The sequence below is a fragment of the Octodon degus genome, unplaced genomic scaffold (assembly GCF_000260255.1).
Source record: "Octodon degus isolate 3935 unplaced genomic scaffold, OctDeg1.0 scaffold00045, whole genome shotgun sequence".
In the NCBI taxonomy this organism is placed as follows: Eukaryota; Metazoa; Chordata; class Mammalia; order Rodentia; family Octodontidae; genus Octodon; species Octodon degus.
In genome coordinates, this window is record NW_004524621.1 from 5,596,243 (window position 1) to 5,618,594 (window position 22,352).

Below are 22,352 nucleotides of genomic sequence, written 5' to 3' on the forward strand. Positions count from 1 at the left end.
AGGGATGGACAAGCAGTGACCAGAGAGGAGAGGCTATGCATGTCCTCCCCAGAATGTTAGGAGGTCCTCCTGCCTCCAGAAGATGGGCACACTAAGGTCCTTCTCAGGACCATATCTATTGGCTCTTCTGGGAGAATGGTGGGGCAGTCACTGGCTAGGGACCCCACACATGTGCCAGCCACATTAGGCACTCACTTGAACATAGCGATGAGGAGGTTGAGCAGCAGGATGTTGGTGAAGAGCAGATAGAGGCAGAGCAGGATGACTGTGAGCCACTCCGGGAAAGCGGGCTTCTGCTGTGTGATGTCACTCTCGGGGCACTTGGGCTTGTAGGGATCCGTGCCATTGGGACTACAGTGTGCCAGGTCAAAATTCACGCCTGGAGTTGGGAGTGCAGTGGGAAAGCCATGGGGATGAGGCAGCCATGAAGGTGCCAGCCAGGAGGGACCTTGGCCACCCAGTCACTGCCAAGGAACCCCACAGGACTGGACACCTGCATATCCAGTGACAAAGTCCAATGGGAAGCTCTGTCCGTTCCAGGCATTCTCCATTGGCAGGTACCACAGCTCCCAGGGCAGCCCAGAGCCCACCCAGGACCCAGCCATCCTTAGCACTTCCTAAGGCTACCATCATCACAGGCTGGGAGTCCCAACCCTGCAGAGTTCATTTGGTGGGAAAGAATTTTAAAAGAAAAAATTAACAATAACATGAAAAAGGATGAAATACTTGGGAGTAAATTTAGTGCATAAAGTGAGAGATTTATGCACTAAAATCTACAAAACATAGTTTCAATCAATTAAAGATCTAAATAAGTGAGAGGATACCCTGATGCATTTTTGACATAAGTTGACCCAAAATATACATGAACCAAAAGGGCCCAGAAGCCAAACCAACCTGTGGAAAATGAACTCAGTTGAGAGACTGATGCTTCTCAATTTCAAAGCCTAGAATAAAGCTATGGAAACCACAGCAATGAGGTGTCAGCACGAGGACCGACATGCTAAAGTAGAGAGGCTAGACACAAACCCTGACATGAATTGCCTACTGACTTCCCAAAGGGGTGCCTGGACATTCCGAGGAGAAACAACAGTGCTGCCAACAAGTGATGCTGAGACACATAGATATCCACAAGCAAAACAAAGGCCCTTACCGCACACCATATGCAAAAATAATGTAACTGAGTCAAAGACCAAAAAGAAGGAGCTAACATTATAAAACTTTTAGAAGAAAACATAGACATAAATCGATGCTGCTTTTGGGCCGGACAGATAGTTTAGTGGACTAAAGCCCTGCTTAGGCAGGCTTAGCAACTGATTTGATCCCCGATGTGCTGTGCCGGCCCTGACCCCAGGGCACGTTGAGATGGGCAATTGAGACTGGGCATGGTGGCGCATGCCTGTAATCCCAGTTCTTGGGATTACAAAAAAAGAAAAGAAAACTCCCTCAGTGAAAGATGCCAGGTGCAGGACTCCCGGGACATCATCCAAGTCATCTGAGCTGTTCAAGAAAGGTGAGTATGAACACAGGAAGTTGATGGGCAGCTGCTTAAGCTGAGGGCAGGAAGCCAGGAGTGGCTGAGGACAGGTTGGTTGTCTTGTGGGGGAATGCAAATGCAAAATTCAGCTTTTGTGAAGCCCTAAAAGTCATTGACATGTGCACTTTACACAGGTAAAGTATGTACCAGGATTGCCATCTCACATAATCCCTCTGCACACACTGAAGGTGAGGAGGTACGGCAGTGTCTCCACTATACAAAGGGATGGGTGGCTTCTAACGCGGAAGCTTCCAGCAGATGCCCAGCGCCCTGGGCCACCTCTACCAACTGATGGCCTCAACAGAGCAAAGCCCAGGCTCCCCAAGACACCTCTCACACCTCAGCTGAGCCCACACCCCCGTCCTACCATCAATGTAGGCTGGGATCTGCCCAAAGATGGTGAGGTAGGAGTGATAGACGACCCCTCGGAAGATCCAGTCCACACGGCTCTCATTGTGGATAAGGATGGCTTGCTTGGCCACTCCGAAGGACACCACCCACACAGCCAGGAGGAAAAGGAAGAAGAAGACATCCTTCATCTGCAGAAGAGGAACTGGGCTTCACTGTCCCTCTCTTCCACCGTGCCCAGCAGCCGAAGGGGAAGTCACAGCCACCCAGGGCATAGGGAGCACCCAGAGGACCACAGGAAGAAGGAGCTAGGGATAGAGTGGAAGCCAGACAGGTCAGGAGGCAGCTGAAGGAGGCAGCACAGAGAGGCACCAGACACAGGAAGTCACAGTGGCCACTGGACCCTTACCATCCGCTTCACAATGATTATCTTGGGCCCCAAAGTCTTGCTGACAGTAAAAATATGCATCAGGCGGAGGCAGAACATGATGAAGTCCAGGGAAAGGATGACACGCCCAGGATACAGTGTTGCCGGAATGAGCCTGCAGGCAGTAGGGCAAGGACAGCACTCAGGACTTAGTCAGCAAGCAGCCTGTAGCTCCCAGGGCCTACGTCCAGCTGGGGGCTCCCACTGCGCCAAAGCTGAGGGCCCAAGAGCACAACCTCCAGAAGTTCAGCCTCAAGCAATGCAGCCAGAGCCTGGGGACACCACATAAAACAAGGGGACTTGGCCAGGCTTGCCCTGCCTTAGGACATGGGGACCCAGGTCTTGCAGATACATAACCCCATCGTGGACAGAAAGTGGGCCAATAGGAGTGGGCAACAACAGAGGACAACCTGGACTTCAGAGCCCAGCCCAGCCCTGAGTACCCTGGACAGCCGCACAGCTACTCACCGGCATGTCAGCCCCACAATGAAGAGCAGGATGGCCCCCACATCCAGCTTGTTCCAGAAGTCGCTGAAGTACAGGGATGCCATCTTCATCAGCCCGCACTCATCAGGGTCATAGAAGAGCTACTGGGGAGACAGGGACTCATCGTCACTGTCACAATCCTCCTCTATGGAGGGAACTCTTTCCTGGTGGGCAGGAAAGAGAGGATCCCGACACCCCACAGGACCACAGGGTACCTGGAGCAGCACATGGGCCGTGAGTGCTCTCTGGGACCTAGGACCCAGGACCCCTGCTGGATAAGTGTGTGTGTGTGTGTGTGTGTGTGTGTGTGTGTGTGTGTGTGTTCATGAGTCTGCATGAATGCTGGGGAAGCCCCTCCTCTCTGAAATAGGGGCCCTATGACTCCCTGTGTGGCCTACTATCATCTGGCAGCCAGCTGCCAGGTTGAGGGCAAGTGACCTAAAGAATCCACCAGGTCCCACTGGGCATCTGCTGCCAGCCCCAGCAGTCCCAAGGGACAGACTCAGAAAAAGAGCACAGCCTCCTTTTCTGGGGTAAACCAGAGAGGTGTCTCAGTGGCATGGAGGCCCCAGAAGGGGCACAGCCATGGCCCTGGCACTCAATGCCTCCCCAGGCTCCTCCTATCGGGCAGGTGGCCCCACTTCTGAAGGCTGGTGCTAGAGTCTGCAAGTGTGGGGAGCAGAGTGAGTGCAACTGAAGCCATGTCCTTCTGGGTCCCCTGCAGCCCCAAGAGGCAGTTGGCCCAGCCCCAGATGGCAGTGCTCTGTGCAGGCTTCCCTGTGCCATTGCCCCATAGAAAGATACAGCTGGCACTCCAGGCTCAGCAGCACCAAAGCGTGGCCCAGAGCTCCACCCCTGTTGGTTTCATGCACAAACTTTTACTGGAGCCACCAAGCCAAGCATCACTGCTATCAGCCAGCCTGTGAGTCCTCTAGCAAATGACCAAACATGGCATGGTCACAGGAAGCCTCCCAGCAGGAAGAGGCTCATGGAATGGATTAGACAAGGATCTCATTGTTCCCAGAGCACTGAGAATTGGAAGTAGGGGAAGCAGCAGGTGTAGGGGGCAGATTTTTCCCCAGGCTCTCTTGCAGAAGAGAGTGTCCACCCTGCAGGGACTTCTGTTCCCAGGGGAGCTCCAGGCCAGACACACACCTGCCGTGTCTCCTCACACACTAGGGAGAAGAGCCAGAGGTAGATGAGGCACTCGCTCCAGGATGGCGTGGGCTGGAAGTCCACCATGAGCACATAGGCAAAGAGGCAGAGAAAGGCGAAGTAGGACAGGATGTTCAGGTGGAAGACGACCACAGGTGCACTGAAGAAGGCACGGGCGCGGGCTGGGCCACTCAAGGCCTGCAGCCGCTTTTCCCTGTGGACGTGATGACACACAGAAGGGCAAGCATGAGGGTCTAGACTTCAACAGACGCAACACAGGGGCAATGTGTTCAAGGAGGTGTCACCACTGCTCAAGGCTATGTGCCAGCTCCCGGAGGGTCACCTTGAGGAGCTTCATCCCTCTGGTCCTATGAACCCCAGACCATCACCAGCAGCCACAAGGTCCACCACAGAGGGAACTCAAAGGCCAACCTCTCACTTCCTGCCCAGGGCCATGGATATCATGGCTCCCACCAGGGATGCAGATTGGACATGAGGCCTAGGTGTACCTGGCACTATCCCCACAAATAGGGGCCTGTCCACACTGTCCTTCACATGGGTCAGGGCTGACCAGAATAGTGCTGACCCATATCTTATCACCGAGACTGCTGGGAACAGCAACTGCAGCTCCATACCATTGGGGAGCACTGGAAAAACAAGCAACACTTCGGGGCACCTGGGATGTTCTCCTGTGCCTCAGTTTCCCCAGGACATACTGAGCACTGACTGCAGCTCAAGCCCATGTCTCCAGCTGACAGAGCATGGGGTTGGGGGAAGCATATGGTCTACCAGCTACAGGAGGGGTTCAACCGATGGCCACCCAGATTGGGGCCTTAAATCTGTCCCTGGGCTCTTTGGGGACTAGAACCACTGCCCAACCCCTACTACATCCAGCCCATTGTGCTTCTGCAGAGGCTGAGGGTGGAGCTGAGCCAGGCCTGGGTCTTCAGCCACTTGGACCACAGACTGCTTCTTCTGAGAGGAAAAGGACTGGCCCCAGGCTCTATAGAGTGGCCCTTGGCTTTGGCTGGATGCCCTCATGCAACCAGGTTCAGCACCAGCATCTCAGCGGCACTAGGGGGCACCATGTGCTCCACCCTACCCATTCACAGCCCAGGGCACAGCAAGGTACTGGGGGCACAGCAGACAGTTCAACCCAAGGTGGGCGCTGGAACACAGCAGTAGGCGCCCCATCCCTGCTTCCTCCTCACAAGTATCTACCAGTCCAGGATCCTGGCACAACCTTGAGGCACAAGATTTCCAGGGAAAAGAGGCCCCCATGCCCAGCCACACCCTCAATCCAACCCAGGCACCTGAAGGAGATAAGGCCCGTGAGAAGCAGTGGGAAGGCCAGCATACACAGGATGACCCGCCACAGCCCGTTGTCCACACACAGCTGGCCCCACCATACTTTGGTCAGGAAGGCCTGTGGAGGTGGGGGGAGGGCTCAGGATGGGCACCAACAGATCCATTACACCCAATGCCCAAGGAATCGGCACCTGCTCTCATGGGTACAGGCACTGTGAGACCCCACAGAGGCCAGGCTCCAAGCAGGTAGAGCCATCTGCAGCAACAGGGTACATGGTGGAGAGGCCAGACTCCCATGGGGCTCCTCACCCACACCCCAAACTCTTGTTCCTTCTATTCCCTGAACTGTGAGACTCATCCCCTTAGCATCCTGAGTCCTCACAGGCCCGGGTTCTCACAAAATGGCCCTTTGCAGCCCCGGAGGCCAGGCTAAACCTTCCACAGGTGTCCCCAAGACACTTGGAGCTTGGCAGACAGGTGGCAGCGTGCAGCCTGCTTTACCAGATCCTGGCATTCAAAGAGTGCTCACTTTGTGCCCGGCCTACTGTGAGAGCTGCGAGAGGAAACTATCTCACGCCTCGTGGGCCACAGAGATAGACAGTTGACAGGAGCTCCAGGGGCTGCCTGCAGGACCAGCTGCCCTACTGCCCGGGGCCCACTCACTGCCTGCTTCCACCGAGGCCACTGCCTCTCTGCCATGTGGGAGGTGCCTCCAGCCAGAGGCTGTAGCCATCAGCTAGGCCCCATCCCTAGCCACCCCAGACCTGTGCCAGTGTGTCTTTGTGACACGGAGGCTGCACCCATCCTGTAAACACTTGGGCACTTGACCCTGGAAGCCAGGCCTTGGAAGGTCACCTGGATGCCCCCGTGAGACACGAACTTCATGTCCTTAGCATCCAGAGCCAGCTGCAGGCAGGTGGTCTTCCCCCAGGCTTCAGACACGCGGATGAGAAGCTTCTGAGCCCGCTCCTCATCCTTTCGATAGCACTCGGTGAAGACCCCTGGAGGGAAGAAGATTAGTCCCAGGGCGGCAAGTGGCAGCCACTGAATCTGGGGAATCCCAAACAGGGGTGCAGCATGGTCCAGACAGGCAAGGGTGAGGTTGGTATCCCTGACACCAGGCCTGGGGGCACAGACCCTGGTGACAGCACATGGCCGGAGACCCAGGACCAGACTCACCAATGGCTCTGAGCTCGTACTCATCTGCCAGGGCCAGCATCTCCTCCGAGCTGTCTGTATCCTCCTCCTCCTTGGACAGCTCTTTCAGGATCTTGCTGCAGGCCAGGGCAGCTGCAATGCAGTCCTGGCTCTGGGGATGTAGCCCAGTGAGGACCTGGACGGCCCAGCTAGGCTTCGCCCAGCCCAGGAACCTGCCCTAGCTGGTGAAAGCAGAGACCTTGGACAGGACAGGCACTCGGCCATGGCTTTCGTGGCCCATCTCAGTAGCCCCTTTCTGACAGCCACATGCTGCCTGGCCTATGGGAGCCATCTGCTTGCCCCACAGTCTCCCTAAGGGTCAGGACAAAGCCAGCACATGTGCTAGTCCTCCAGAACTTGGTGGGCCCATAAGTCTTGGTGTGGCTATCTCCACAGGAAGAGTTTGAGTGATAGATCATTTAGAGCCAAGTTTTGTGTCTTCCAGGCCCTGAGCCCAGGCAGTAGTGTTACAGACCCTACTGCCTGCCCTCCCCAGCGCCATGAGCTTTCCCACTTGCCCAGCTGCTGGCTACCGGCCTCCACATCATCACTTCCACTGAGAACGAGGGCTCCCTACCTGAGCCCAGATGATGCCTGCCAGTTCCTGACGGTTCTGGACAATGGCCCAAATGAGAAGGTCTCGCACTGGGTCCATGGTGAAGGTGATGTGGCCTGATGAACGTTTGTAGAGAGACCGAAGGCTCACTCCCTGCATCTGGTGGACAATGGACAGTCTAAGTCTCACAGAGACCACCCTGGTGTCAGAATCCAGGGGAAGCTGGGGTGGAAGGCCTGCCCTGCCTTGTCAGCACTACCTGAGGTCATTCCTATGCACACTGTAGTTTCAAAACCACCATCCTGGATCAGCAAGACATGTCAAGAAAGGCACACCCATCTGGCTACTTCACCCTTGCCACACATCAGGCACTTCCCAAGGTTCCTCAGCTACATCTGATCAACACCTTTCCCAACACAGCAAATCCTGTGCCCAGATCTGTGGCTATGAGCTCTTGAGAGGACCTCACAGTGTGTCTCCTGCAGACAAAGCCATCAAAGGGGGAGTGGAGACTCACTTGAGTCGCAGAGCCAAGCTCAGCTCAGACAGCTGAGAAGACACATTCTCAGGTAGGGAATTTCATATCACATATATCATATCACATGCAAAATCACACTCCCTGCAAGTATCCTGGGAATCTCCTAAAGGCTTATCCTCATAAAGAAAGTAGTTAATCTTCTGAAACTGCAGAGGCAGTTAAGTGTGAGCTCTGGCTTTAGGTTCTCCTAGGCACATTCTGCTGGGCACCTGCCATCAACACCCTGAAACAGAGTAGAACCATGACTACAAAACCCAGTAACCCCCATGTCCTTGTCAGAGGCCAGGCGCCACTTGACTGCGTCAATGGACAGGCTAGAAAACCTGGAGAAATAGATAATGTTTGGGGAGATAGCTCAGTGGCATAGCACCTGCTGGGTAAGCACAAGGTACTAAGTTTGATTCCCAGTGCCAAAAATGGGAAAAAAAAAGAAGGAAGGAAGGAAGGAAGGAAGGAAGGAAGGAAGGAAGGAAGGAAGGGAGAAAGAAAGAAAGAAAGAAAGAAAGAAAGAAAGAAAGAAAGAAAGAAAGAAAGAAAGAAAGAGAAAATGTTCCAGCATATAAAAAGCAAAACCAAATACAATCTTCCAAGACATGAAAAATATAAACGGAAATAACAAGAAAAAAAATATAGTTACCAGAACTGTTACAAAAAAAAAAAAAAAACTTAGACCTTGATGGCCTCGCAGAACTACCAAACTGCAGGAAACAATCTACTCTAGCCACATTAAAATCCAGAGTAGAGCAAGAAAGGAAACTTCCCAATGGTTTCTACAAAGCCAATATAAATTAATATGGAACTTAGTGAGTAGAGTGCACTAAATAAACTACAACCCAAAGCTTCACAGGCTGATGCAAAAATCCTGGAACCCCTGGCAGAATCCAGACCTAGATTGTACTGCACTCCAGCTGAAATTCAAAACAGGAATAGAAGTGTTTCACTCTCAGGAAGTCAATAAAAATTATTCACTAGATTTATTCTTTTCTTCAAAGAAGAAAACCAGATGGGTCCTCCTGAGCCTTAACAGGGAATCAGAAAGAGTGAAGCTCGCGTGTTAATTTCACACACACACACACACACACACACACACACACACACACACACACACAGAGCCAGTGCATTCTCAGCCTGGGACACCAGCTCTGGGGTAGGGGAGGGAGGCGGCACAGACTCCCACACCTGCTCCTGCGGCCCCACCAGTGTGGCTGCATAGCTCACACAATCACATCTGGGATGTCAGCACCCTGAAGAGGAACATGGAGAACACATGGAAAGCAGGACCAGCACAGAACACTGAGCCCCCCTGAAATGCTTTCTACTCTTTATAATTTCTAGAAGAGGGAGTGATAAGACCTGAATTGTGTTAGAGGTTTAATCCCTGGCCTGCCATGTTGGCCTAGCTCTGGGGCATACTGAGACAGCGAATGAGACTGGGCTTGCTGGTGCACACCTGTAATCCCAGAGCTTGGGAGACTGACAATCAGGAAGGATCCCTACAAGTCTGATCTGTGCAGCGAGACCCTGTAGGCCCCGTACTAAATGCATTAAAAGAAGAAGACCTGAACTGTGTTCCCTAAAGTGCCTACACTGAAGCCCTGATCTGCAATGTGCCCAAAGGATTTGGAAATGAATCCTGCTAGAACTTACAAAGTGTGGCCAAAATCTGACCCTTCGCTGGTTCCATCATCTTATCACTTTCTGAGGCAGTTCTAGAGTCCTCTTCCATGAGTGTCTTTATTTTTTTTTTAAGTGTGATTTTTTAAAAAAAGATAGAGACTGCTTCTGCTGAGTGTCATCTACCAGAAAAGCAGACGCACAAGAGCACAACGCTGTGTCCTCATCCACCTTATTCACTAGGTCTGGCACTGTACAGCTTCCGGCTCTTCCCCAAAGTCAAGATAACCATGAAGAGGAAATATTTTTAATCCATTCAGGACACCAAGGCAGCCAGGGAAGCACAACTAAAGACCCTAAGGAAAGAGGACTCAGACCTGCTGCAGGAGGTGGCAAGGGTGACGGGATGATGGTGTGTAAAGCAAGGAGGGGCACTTTGATGAGGATGAATGGAACTGTCTTTCATGTAACTTTTAAAAGGTAAGTTCACAGCATTTTTCAATTCTACCCTGGAATTAGGATGCAATGAGGTGAGAGGGTAGGGCCCTAATGCCATAGGATGGTCTCTGTACAAGAGGAGAAAGAACCAGAGACGATCCTGAAGACAGCAGGAGGGGGAGAGGGTGGCCATTTGCAGCTGTAAGCTGGGGCCTCAGCAGGAAGCAGCCCTGCTGGCACCATGATCTGACTCTGAGTACAACTGCTTCTGCTAAGCCAGTGGTGTGCGGTGCTTCAACAGTCACAGAGCCACAGTCTAGGGCAGGGAGCATATCTCTTGTCTAATAAAAATAACAACTAATCACAAACACGAAGTGTGCTGAGGATGCAGCCCCCACCCCACAGCCATGTCACCAGCACACACGTTGAGTTTGATGTGGGGCACAGGCAGCGAAAGCCGAGGTCGGTCGCCGTGTCGGGGCCGGGGGTACAGTGGCTGTGTGGAGTCCCCCAGGAGCTCTCGCAGCACCTGTGCCACGTGGTACATCTGCAGGCGGGGCGCAGCAGGCACACCAGTCAGGGGCTCCTCAGCCAGCACCTTCTGCAGCTTGCTGTGGAAGAGGCAGGAGGGCTCCAGGTTCTCGTACAGGTAGAGGAGTGTGTCCCAAGTGACAAGCTCTTTCAGCCGGACCCCATTCTCCAGGAAGAGCTTTACGAACTCCGGCTTGTTGGAGATGAGTGCAGCTGTCATCGTGGGGTGCAGATCTGAGGGCTGAGAGAACACTGTGAGGGTGACCGCCATTTGTGGCTGCCGCCTTACTGAGCATGGGCTTTGCTGAACCTGGAGTTACTGTTCTCCCCATCTGGGAGGGTGTAACCTGCCCAGGTCACCACCTCCAAAGGTGGGCAGCAGCCCAGGCAGAGGACCCCGGGCTGGCTTCATTCCCTAGGTAAGGTTCCTGCAGGCCCTGCATGACTGCCCCAGGGCTGCCCAAGATGCCAACCTTCCACTGCCACTCATCAGTAAAGATCTCGCTGCGGGCAATGTCCACACGATTCCATGCCACCGCCAGCTTCAGCTGATGATCCCAGTTCTCTTGGCCAAAGTGGTCTTGGCTCCTCGAGGCTGCAGGCGAAGGGACAAGTGTGGGTGCACAGCCTGTGGCTCAAGCCAGAGCTCAAGAAGGGTAGTGAACCCCACCTCTCAGTAATTCAAAGCAGTAAATTCAGCCCCCAGGTGAAATGTCCTCTCCACCCTGGGGGAACAACTTTTCACATCAGAGTCAGAGCCAGAGAATCTCTGGGTTGCAATGTCACTCCAGCTCACCCCATTCCCACCTCCTGACCATGCTGCACTCCCCTGTGACAGGTGGGCGGCAACAGAAGGAAAGAGCTCAGCCTTTAGGGAAGACCCAGGGCTCTGAGAGGTGGCCCTCTACATTAACGTTCAAAATTCAGAGACCAAAAGCCAAACATTCCTTTTCAGCCTCAGTTCTCTCTTCACTGCAACAGCCACCTGGTGCAGATCCTCAGGGCAAGAAGGAGCTCCTCTACATTTTGAGTCATGGATTGTTATTTGGAGAATAAAGAAAACAACTCTGACCCTTACCTCATACCATATACAAACGCCCTTCAGAGGTAGGCCCCAGACCTGAACACAGAACACTAACTCTAAAGCTGTACCATAAAGTAGGAGCAAGTATCTGTGGCCTTAGGAGGGATGCAATTTCTCAGGTAGGATATGGGAAAAAATTTTAAATTGAACTTCTACTCTTCAGGGGAGACAGCTCCGTAGAATAAGCACTTGCCTGGCAAGCACAAGGGCCTGAGTTCAATCCCTGGTTCCACCAATAAATAAATAAATAACAAGAACGTCTCTTCAAAGACATTATAAAAAAACAGACACAAGCTGCAAAGCAGGAAAAGATACTACCAGTGCGTATACACACAAAAGAAAAGCAACAGAATATGCAAAGAAGTCCTACAACTTTATGGGAAGATAAATGACAAAATTAAAAGGGATATAAAAGACATGCCCAAACAAAGATAGACAAAGGGCCAAAAAGCCCCGTGAAATTATGCTCCATGTGTTTAGTCAACAGAAAAATGCAAACTCAAACCACACTGAGACATCACTGCATGCTCACCGTAACAGCTAAAAGGCGAAGACAATACCAAGTGGTGACAAGGATGGAGAGAAACTGGAATATCCATCCACTGGGCAAAAAAGGTAAAACGGTACAATATTCTTGGAAAATAGTTTGGCAGTTGCTTATAAACATAAAAACTAGTAAATCCAGTTGTAGATAAATGACCCAAGAGAAATGAAAACAAATAGCAGCTTCATTCCAAGATCTCCAAACTGGAAACAACCTACCTGCCCATAGATAAATGGATCAGTAAATTGTATTTTCACAAACTTCACACAGGAAAAACACCGTACTGCTCAGCAGTAAAAAAAAAAAAAGAAAAGAAAAGAAACTCCTCTCATACACACAATAGCATGACTGCATCTCAAAACAATGCACTGAGCAACAGGAGCAAGACACAGGTGAATGGGGGCTGGTGAGATGGCTCAGTGGTCTAAAGCACCTACTTAGAACAAGCTTAGCAAAGCACAGCGACCGCGGTTCAATCTCCCAGCACCACATGCCAGCCCTGCCCCCTGGTGGGCTGAGCTGCCCCCCACACACACACACATATACACACATAAATAAATAAATAAAATAAAATAAAAAAACAGGTGAATCCACCGTATTACTGCACTGTGTGAAGCTCTTCACTATGTTAAATACATAATGCATAAAACTCACCACTGTAACCATCAGTGTACAGTTCAGGGCAAACATCACCACTATCCACCTCCAGAACTGCTCCCGTTTGTTACTACTTATGTCAAATATCTTTCTGCACCCCTTTGTTTCCAATCTGTTAGTCTGTTTGGATCTAAAGGGAGTCTCTTGAAGACAGTACAGAGGTGAATAATGTTTTTCCTATTCTGCTAGCCTTTGTCTTTTGGTAGAAGAACTTACACCATTTATATTTAAAGTCACTACTATTCAGGAAGGACTTATTTCTGTGATTTTAGTTATTTAATTTCTGTATGACAGCTTTTTCTCTTTCTCACTGCCTGCATTGCTGTCTCCTCTGTACTTAGATGGTTTCAGGAGGCAATGTTGGGATGCAATGTTGGGGTGCAATGTTGGGATCAAAGGCAAGGGCTGTGCTACGGAGCCTTGCTTGTGTTTTTGTAGTGAAATGTTTAAATTGTTTTTGCATATATTCTTTTTGTTGCGTATATTCTTTAGCTGTCATCTTTATGGTTACCATAGGGATTACATCAAATATCTTAAAGTTATAATCCTCTAATTTTTAATTTATATCAACTTAACTTCACTGCATGAGACATGTGTTGCAACATACAAAAACTCTGCTCCTACAGCTGTCCTATCCCATTTTTTGGTTGTCAATGTCACAAAAGTATATGTTTATAATCATGTGCCCTTAAAACTAATAACTCCTTGAAGTGTATTAGCCTCTTAAATTATGTAGAAAACAAAATGTGCAGGTATAATACTACCTTGTAGACTAATAGTTAATTTTTAATGTATTAATCTCTTCAGTATTATAGAAAACAAAACTTGCAGCTATAAACCACTGTGACAGTCATGATAGATTTTATAGCAACCCATGCATTTGCCCCCTGGAGGTCTTTGTTTCTCCCTCAGCGTTGAGCTTCTGCCTTGTGTCCTTTCATTCCCTGTCTCCCTTGAGATTACACAGCGGGTAGGTCCAGTGGCAGCAAGGCCCACAAGCTCCGCTCTGTCTGGGACTGTTTGATTTCCTCCACCATTTGCAAAGACAGTTTCACCAGGTAGAGGGCTCCCAATTGACAGTGTCCTCTCATACTCTGAGTACATCGTCCCACTCGCTGCCTCCTGGCTTTAGAGTTTCTGGCGAGAAGCCTGTAGACAACGGAGCTTTAGAGTGTGACATGGATCCACCTTTACTGATAAAATTGTCTTTGGCTTTTAAATGCTTGGCTACCAAGTGTCTCAGAGTGTCATTCTGAGTGCATCTTACCAAGGTTTTTCTGGGCTCTGTGCATGGCAGGAGGAGGCAGCATAGCCCATGCCAGCTGCCCACCAGGCAGTATGTACAGCGGAAGGGGGCTGTGCCACCTCGGGGCAGGCTCCTTCTCCCCAGGCCCATGTTCTGGCCTCACTCCCACATCCTCACTCCCCTTGGCCCTCACCTTTCAACAAAGCCTGCAAGATGGCCACATCCACATCCTGCTGACCATCCTTGCCTTCCCGGAAGATGGTCAGCAGCTGCCGCTTCCGGACAATGTCTTGGATCTGCAACAAATATTTTCCAAGTGAAAGAAAACACAAGAGCAAAAGGCCTGCTCAGAAACTCAAGGCCCAACACAGAGCCCTGGGGCAGGAGTCCTGCCGGCCCTGGTAGTCAGGGCACCAGTCCATATTATTTCCCCTTAACTGGTAAAGACAAGCACAACGTGATATGAGTGGTCACAGGGGAGAACACGATCAGGTGTCAAGAATCCTCACCTTGATGACAGTGTCTGCTTGGCATCCAGCATGGCTCAGCACGAGGCTTCTCCTCTGGTCCTGCTGCCTGAGCCTCAGCTGTTCCTCACATGCCTGCCCATCTGTCTGTGTATCTATCCATCACCCATCCCTGTATCTATCCTTCCACCTATGTGTTTCCATCTTCTACCTACCCATACATCCACAGCTCTACACATACCCATGTTTCTGTCTAGCTAGCTTTCTATCCTCCCACATATCTATCCAGCTATACATGTATCTACACACCTATCCATCTACCCATCCATCTGTTATGATTTGTTTCTAGTTGTCCTCCCAAATCATGCAGCCATGGGGCAGACTTCTAGAGTTTGGGATTAACTCATGATCCACTGGGATTATGGGTGTGAGCACCACACCCAGCCTGAGGCGTGCACCCTGAATGCAACTTAAGGGAGACAGACTTGTTCTCTATAGCCATTGCTGCTGCTGCTTCTCCATTTTGCTCTTGCTCTTTACCACCACGATGAAAAGGTTGCTGTCTGCTATGTGCTGTTCTGCCTTAGAGCCAGCCGAGTATGGACTGAAACCTGCAGTAAATGTGAGCTAAATAAACCTTTCCTTCCTTCATTCTGGGTGTATTTGCCCCAGCAACAAGAGGAGAGTAACTGAGACACCATCCATACATATATCCCTCTGTCCATCCATTCACCCATGTATTCTTCCATCTGTGTATCTATCCATCCATTCCTCTATCAATTTGTCCACTCACCTAACCACCTGTCTATCCACCCATGTGTAAATCACACATCTATTTATCATCTATCTATCCATGTATCCTTCCATTCATGCACCTATTTACCCATGTGTCTAGCTATCTACCTATAGTCTATTATCATAGCAGCCATGCCTGCTACCAGCTGCTCCTCCGTCAAACCCCTTCACCCTGTCCGAGGTAGGCACCACACAACTACATCATCCTGCAGATGTCCTGCTGATTCCAAAAGAAGCCTCAGACCCAATTCTTTCTCCAGGCCACACCAGTCTTCCCTCTTCCTTGCAGACTGTCACACTGCTGTAACCCTGGGGCGCTCGCATACTCCCACCATCTCTAAGCCACCAACTCCTGCATAAGGAGACCCTGCCTCACCAATAAAAAAGGTTCCTTCCCCATGTCCTGCCCCCCACCAGCTGGAGCATCATTTCCTGAATTTAATCTGGCCTATGTTCTCACAGAGAGCGGCTGCCACGTTGGCACTCAGATGAGCTTCGCTCCTTGCCAGATTCCACCCCTTTCTCCCCAGGAGAACAACCATGCTGACAGCAGTCAGCCCATTGCCAGCCCTGCGACCCTGTGAGACGGTCCCAGGGGGTGCCTGTGCCCACAGCCACATCTGAGGGTAGCACCGCAGCAGGCCCACACAGGGGAGGCTATGGAAGGAACAGGCTGGTTGTACCTTGCAGCAAGAATCACAGCACCTGGCCTCTCCATCACCAAACTGAGATGGGTTTGTGCCAAGCAGCACTCTCAGGGCCTGGACTTGACCAAGAGTGGACAAAAAACAAAATAAGCCAATTCCAACAGCAGAAGATTAGACCCAGCTCTGAGAACTGCCTGAATAATTTATTATCTAGCTGGAAAAGGCCTCTGGTCTGCCTGATGGGTCTGGTCACAGGGAAGGAGGAGGCAGGGAAGCAGAGTGGGAGACGTCGCAAGCCCCAAATGCATGCAGACTGGTGCTGTTTTCCTGCTATACAAATATAATCTCACAGACCATCGAATAAGGTCACCCTGAACCCTCAGTAAAGCTAAAACAAGGTCACTATGCACCCCTGTGGTACCTAGTCATGGATCCCTGCTTCTCAATCAACCAAACAGAGCCCATGTCCTGGCTGGGTCCTCTCTGACATCTGTGATCCACAAGTCATGGCCCTTGTGGTCAGCTCCCACGCACCCCTTTGGTCTGTGACCAGTGTATACTGCCCCCCTTACAGGACCCCAATCAGCTCAGTCGGAGCCAGCACTACACCCATGCCACCTGGAAAATACACATGGCCTAGTGTGTGGTAACCAGGACCTTTTGTCACCTGGGTCACCTTTAAGAGTTATGTGAAAGGAAAAACAACACCAACTGCTTTGCCAACACCTTATTGCAGGGAAAACTGAGGAACAGAGAGACTCCTACCCTCTCCACCTCAACTCCTGCCAGGAAACAGGATAAGTAATTGCAGGTCCTTCAGGTGCTGGGGGACTCTCTCCTACTGGGCTGGGCCATGCTGGGCTGGAGCTCTGGGGCTGAGGAGGGCTGACAGGCCACTGCCCTTTACACCAAATCCCTGCAGCGTTCATTGGGAACACCCAAAATCCAACCTCTGGACTGTGCAGACAGCACTTCTGAGGCCACTCCAAGTGCCTCCAGACGCACCTATGACACTGAAAGTCCTGATCCAGCTATGCCATGAGCCATTGCCTCTGCCTGCCCTGGACCCTATCATTCCCCCAACCCCTGGACTTCCTTGCCCCCATACCACACAGCTCTTGCACATTGCCTCCTCTCCCCAGAATGGTGCACTTGAGCCTGCAGTGTCCCAGTCCTGTGCTGAGAGCTCTGTTTGGGCTCCCTCTGGTCTCTGGGAGTCATCTCACACTGGCGACTGGATCACCGCCTCACCTTTTTGGTCCACTCCACAATCCTGCTCTCAGTGAAGTTCTCAAACAGCTCCTGGAATAGCTCGCTGAGCTTCTGCTGGATCAGGCCAATGGTGATGTCAGAAACTGGCAGGCTGGCCACCTGCGCGATGACATCAGCCACACGGCCTGAGCCCTCCACGATGACGCAGGGCGTGCCATGGGTGACGGCATTGTAGATGGTCTGCAAAGCCAGGCCTGTGTGAGCCACTGCAGCCCACCTGTCTCTGCTGCTTCTCAAACCTGAGCCCCTGGAGCAAAGGCTGAGGCAGGGAGCACTCGACAGGAGCCACTGTGTTCACAGTTGGATGACATCCCACTGCTCCCAGGGACACAAGGCCACCCGACACCTTGTGGGGCACTTACCCTACAATGTGTCCCCTTGTTCAGGCCAGGAATACAGGGTTTTGAGACATTCCCATGGCCAGTGGGAGTCTCCATTGCACAGACCTGGAGTTAGCAAGGCCCAGGAAGCCAGGACCACAGAGACAGTCCAGGGCCAGTGTCACATTGCCTGGCAGGGAGTGCCCACAGCACCAAGGCTGCCAGGGTGAGAGCACAGAGGGACTCCACCTTCAGGGTGGGGATGGAGACAAGGAGCTCCTCAAGCCAGCAGGAGGCCCAGGGCTCTGTTTTCACCTCCCAGGGGCATGAGAGTGGGGCATTCTCTACAATCCACAAACCAAAGCCCCACAGCCTTGCTCCAAATCCTGATTTTCTATAACAAATGGTGTCACGGTTTATATTTAGAGTCCCCTAAAGCCTCATGAGATCATAGGCAGGCTTTTAGAAGATGACTACGCCATGGAGCTCACTGCTGGCTTGCAGCTAGGAGGCAGGGCCTCACTGGAAGAGGTGCTCACTGGAGGTGTAGCCTGGAAGGGCGCCTCTTCTACCCAGGCTCTTCCTTCTCTTCACTTCCTGTTCTCCATGCCCTGAGCAGCTCTCCTCCGCCAGGCCGCCCTCCCTTGGAACCAGTAGACATGGACTAAAATCTCTACAGACTGGGAGTCAAAGTCCACCTCTCTTTGAAATTTTGGGTTTTGAGTATTGTGTCTCAGCCATGAGAAACTGAATAACCCAGATGGAGGTGGCCAGAACAATGGAGGAAATAAGCCACAAACCTCAGAGTGGGTTCTGGAGGAGCTCCATGAAAGGACCACTCCAAGCACCTGACAAGTCTGCTCTACACATAGTGGGCCTGGCCCAGGTGGGGTCATGAAGGAACTGCCCCCTTCCAGAAGGGCCTCCTGTTTACCTAGGCCCATGTGGAGCTCCTCTGGTACCACACAGGCCAAAGCCCAACCACCCTCCTACTCCATGGCCACCAGTGTGTTCCCCCATCCCACCTGGAAATGCCCCTATCACATGGTGGATCTCCCTCCCTCCACCTCCCAGATACAGCTCACCACCCATGCTAGGCTTCTGCAGAGGTGGCTAGTACTCACGTGCAGTGTACCAGGGCCACCCTCCAGCACCACACAGACAATGGGAATCTTGATGGCCACACCTAGGAAAAATGGCTCAATGAAGGAGTCATTTCACTACCCTGAGGGCTCCAGCCCAGTCACATGTCCCAGGGCCAGCTCAGAGACAAGTGACAGTAATAAACAGCTTCTAAAAGTGGCCACCATCATCAGGCAGACAGCTTGCTTATTCAATATGAATCCAAAGACACCTAACAACACTTCTGTCACTCATCTTTGTCCCCTCCTGCCCCAGCTCACTTGGGCTGCCTGTCATCTCTCTCAGCGGGCATCCACAGCTCTTACCATGGTGCCTAAGAGAGTGCCTCCAACAGGAGCCTATCCTGTCCTTGGGGCAGGTCTCATTAGGAACCCCACCCTGCACCCTCCATCCACCCTGCATCCAGCATCACTGGAGACACCTGAGGATCCCTTCCTGGGCACAAACTCTCCACCAAGCACAACAGCCGCCCTGCATGCTCTACACCCTCCCAGAGCACTTGGTCAGTGCAAGCTTCTCCACACCAGGTGCCCATGCCTGGGAGCATACAGGAACTCAAGTTCCCATCCCACCCAGATCCACAGTCAGACCTGGGACAGAGTGCCAATACTTGGCATTTCAAGCCCCCTCAGATTCCAAGGAAGCCCCAGAAATATGATGTTCCAAGGCAGCCACAGCAACCCAGGCACCACCCCAAGTCCCCTGATGGAAGATCTCCAGAACCTGTGCCTTGGCTCACATGTGAAACTCCCCTGTAATCCTCAAGGTCTTGGCCTGCCCTTGGGTCGGGAAGTTAAGCTAGAGTTCCAGCGTCCCCCATCCCATTCAGAAGGACCCAACACCAGGGCACAGGTCTGAAATGACTGTGAGACACTGTCACCCGGGGTGTGCAGACACCAGGCCCTCATCGAGTTTCTATCCCTGGTTGAGGGGTGGGGAACAGTATTGAAGGACTGAGGGGAAGGAGCACTGTGCCCATCAGTACCTGCTGAACTTCAAGCCTTCCTGACACTGGCCAAGCCCCTGCCCTCTGCCCAAATGTCTGCACAGGCCACGCACTCACCTCCTCTTTCCTTTGTCTGTTCAGATATGAACTTCTCCAGCTGAGTTCGCAGAGGAATCTCCACGCCATACTGGCCATGCGTCCCATCGTCCACCAGGATGAAGTGGGAGTGGTTACTGTCCAGGCAGGTCAGATTCCCTTGGCCTTCCTCATCCAGGACGTACTCAGCGGGGAAGCCACCCTGGGGTCCACAGCAGACTCAGGAGGGCAGGGAGAGCTCCCACATCCTGGGCCCCCACTGTGCAGTGGGTTAGGAGGAGTGGGGGGAATCCCCAAGACAGAGTCCTGGGCTCAGGAACCTGAGAATGTCCCCTTGTTGGGACAAAGGGTCCTCATACATGTGGTTACATTAAAGGTATGGACATAGAAGGCTAACTGGCGTTGTCTGAGCAGGACCCAAATGTCCTCAAATGACAGGCAGAGGAGGCCATACCATGAGGGGAAATCAGCGGCCAGAGGCAGTGACAGGGACAAAACTTTAGGGAGGACCGCAGCTTCCAGAAAGCAAGTGAGGAAGCAGATTCCCCTTTGCAGCCTCCAAAGGAAGCTGTCCTGCCCCGGCATCTAACTCAGGCCAGAACGTACTGATTTCAGAGTTCAGTTTAAGGTGACAGAGAATTTCTACTAAGAATTTCTGCCACTTTAAGAGTTACAGCGATGTCACAGATGCCACCGGAAGCCAATGCTGATTTGGTAATAAGAAATGGGGCACTGCTGTGATGGGCCTGTGGGTGAGGCTTTGGAAGTGGGAGGGTTTAGGGGCATGTGAGAGGAAGTATTGGTTCCCTTGAAAAGACTCTTGGCCGAGGCATGGGGATCAAGACACTACTGGTGCCAGTGCAAGAGAAGAAGGAGCACAGTAAAGAAAGTTTGTGTTGGGGCCACAGAGTCTAAGCAGTCTAAGCGCCTGCCTGACAAGCACAAGGACGCAGGACCCCACATGCTGTGCTGGCCCTGGAACTCTGGGCACGCCCTGCAGGTCCCGAAACCAGGCATAGTGGTATATGCCTGGAATCCCAGCACTGGGGAGGCTGAGACAGAAGGACCACTACAAGTCCAAGCTGCATAGTGAGACCCTATTCCAAATAAATAAAAATATTTAAGGTCTTAACTATCCAGCAGAAAAGTATAATAACAAGGTATGAAAAGTAAAGCCATATTAATATGCTGAGCTATAAAGGGCTGAAGTCAACAACTTCTGACATTGCCAGTCCTACAGATAGCCCACTACTATTATGGACTGCTGGACTATCTTGGATTATTTTGTTGAATTTATGCACCTACAATATTTAAATGGGAATGGAATACCCATCTCTGAAAAAACTAAACAAAAAAAGGGGATACAAATGAAGGAACATTTTGTATCTGTATATTCAAAATAGGATAGATACACAGCTACTTTCTCTTAATTCAATGAGAAGAAAGATTTGTACTAATAGTGTTTGTGGACAGGATATCATGTCTGCATCTTGTACTATGAATAACCACCACTAAGACAATATGCAATGTATTAATTATTGAAACTGTCCTATTAATCAGTTTTGAAACTGTCTCATTGCTATTTGTTTCTCAATAAAATTAATAATAAAAAGAAAGAAAATTCTACTGTAATATAAAAATTAAGCTCACTAATCTACTAGACAGAGTGATCTATTTGACTGCAGGCCTGGCTGGATATCCCCAAATTTATAGATAAAAGTCCATTTCCCACTTTGGTTTGCTATCTAAATAACTTCTGAATACTTAGAGAAAAAAATAACAAATGTTTGTAATATTGAATTATCAAATACAATTCTCATTGATGTTTAACTATTTTCAAACAAATACTTAAAAAAAGAAACAAAGTTTATGTTGCAGTAGAAAATACTTGTTGCACACACACACACACACACACACACACACACACACCCCAAACAGAATTATACATGATAGATTTTGATGTTTAGCTGAGACTTCCAAGAAAAGCACTGAAGGTGTGACCTGAGTTGTCACTGCTTCTCACAGAAAGGAAAGATAAATCCAGGGAGCAGCGAGAGCGGAACAGAGCCAGGACTTGATGTGGGCCTTCCCAGCCTAGCTAGACTGCGCAGTGCTAAAGAAGAACAGATTTGATATTAACTCCACACACACTAGAGAAGGCCAAGGGCGTGGACTGACAACCTTTCCTAGGGACACAGGGCCAGGCATGTGACTGTGGGTCACTCAGCCACCCCAGCAGAAGCTCAGGACAGAGATGGCACAGCCCAAGGCTGGCCTGAGGAGGGCTCTCCCATTTATTGGTGCAAAAACCTGGGCTACTCAGAAGATTCACAGGGCTTCTACAGATATAAGCATAGCAAAAGAGCTGGAAATCAGAAAGACAGCGAGAGCAAGAGCGAGAGTGAGACAGAGACAGAGACAGAGACACGGAGAGACAGAGGCAGAGACAGAGACAGAGACAGAGACAGAGACACAGAGAGGCAGAGACAGAGACAGAGGCAGAGACACAGAGAGACAGAGGCAGAGACAGAGACACAGAGAGACAGAGGCAGAGACAGAGACACGGAGAGACAGAGGCAGAGACAGACAGAGACACAGAGACAGAGGCAGAGACAGAGACACAGAGAGACAGAGGCAGAGACAGAGACACGGAGAGACAGAGACAGAGACACAGAGAGAGGCAGAGACAGAGACAGAGACAGAGACACAGAGAGACAGAGGCAGAGACAGAGACACAGAGAGACAGAGGCAGAGACAGAGACAGAGACAGCTGGAAATCTGTGCTTAAAGGACAGGGACAGGACAAAAGGAAGAAGATTTGGCAGACTCCTGAAATGGACTGAAAACCCTTGAGGAAAGGGAAGATCATCCAAAGACAGGGCCACGGTTCCGAGTCAGCGCTCACACAGGGTTTGGCCCCCAGGATTGCACTCCCAAGGGTGGATATTTTTTCTGCTGGATTCCAAGTTACCTTGGAACCTGGAATCCTTGACTCCTCCCACA

The 22,352-nt window shown here is 51.1% G+C and overlaps 1 protein-coding gene across 3 annotated transcripts in view; it reads right to left on the reverse strand.

The window, feature by feature from the left end:
- Trpm2 (transient receptor potential cation channel subfamily M member 2) overlaps positions 1-22,352 on the reverse strand; it is a 52,727-nt gene that overhangs the window by 15,377 nt on the left and 14,998 nt on the right. The window contains exons 7-21 of one of the 3 annotated variants that reach the window (XM_004631796.2): positions 19,371-19,551; positions 18,289-18,350; positions 16,824-17,024; positions 13,857-13,959; positions 10,606-10,727; positions 10,026-10,373; positions 7,033-7,170; positions 6,438-6,567; positions 6,114-6,259; positions 5,264-5,376; positions 3,951-4,164; positions 2,778-2,896; positions 2,292-2,424; positions 1,902-2,073; positions 196-379 (exon numbers count right to left, since the gene is read on the reverse strand). In XM_004631796.2, coding sequence (XP_004631853.1) covers positions 196-379; positions 1,902-2,073; positions 2,292-2,424; positions 2,778-2,896; positions 3,951-4,164; positions 5,264-5,376; positions 6,114-6,259; positions 6,438-6,567; positions 7,033-7,170; positions 10,026-10,373; positions 10,606-10,727; positions 13,857-13,959; positions 16,824-17,024; positions 18,289-18,350; positions 19,371-19,551 — 2,366 coding nt within the window. Of the gene's footprint in view, positions 1-195; positions 380-1,901; positions 2,074-2,291; positions 2,425-2,777; positions 2,900-3,950; positions 4,165-5,263; positions 5,377-6,113; positions 6,260-6,437; positions 6,568-7,032; positions 7,171-10,025; positions 10,374-10,605; positions 10,728-13,856; positions 13,960-16,823; positions 17,025-17,206; positions 17,395-18,288; positions 18,351-19,370; positions 19,552-22,352 lie in introns of those variants that run through there. The other 2 variants (XM_023716106.1, XM_023716107.1) reach the window with 2 other exon arrangements.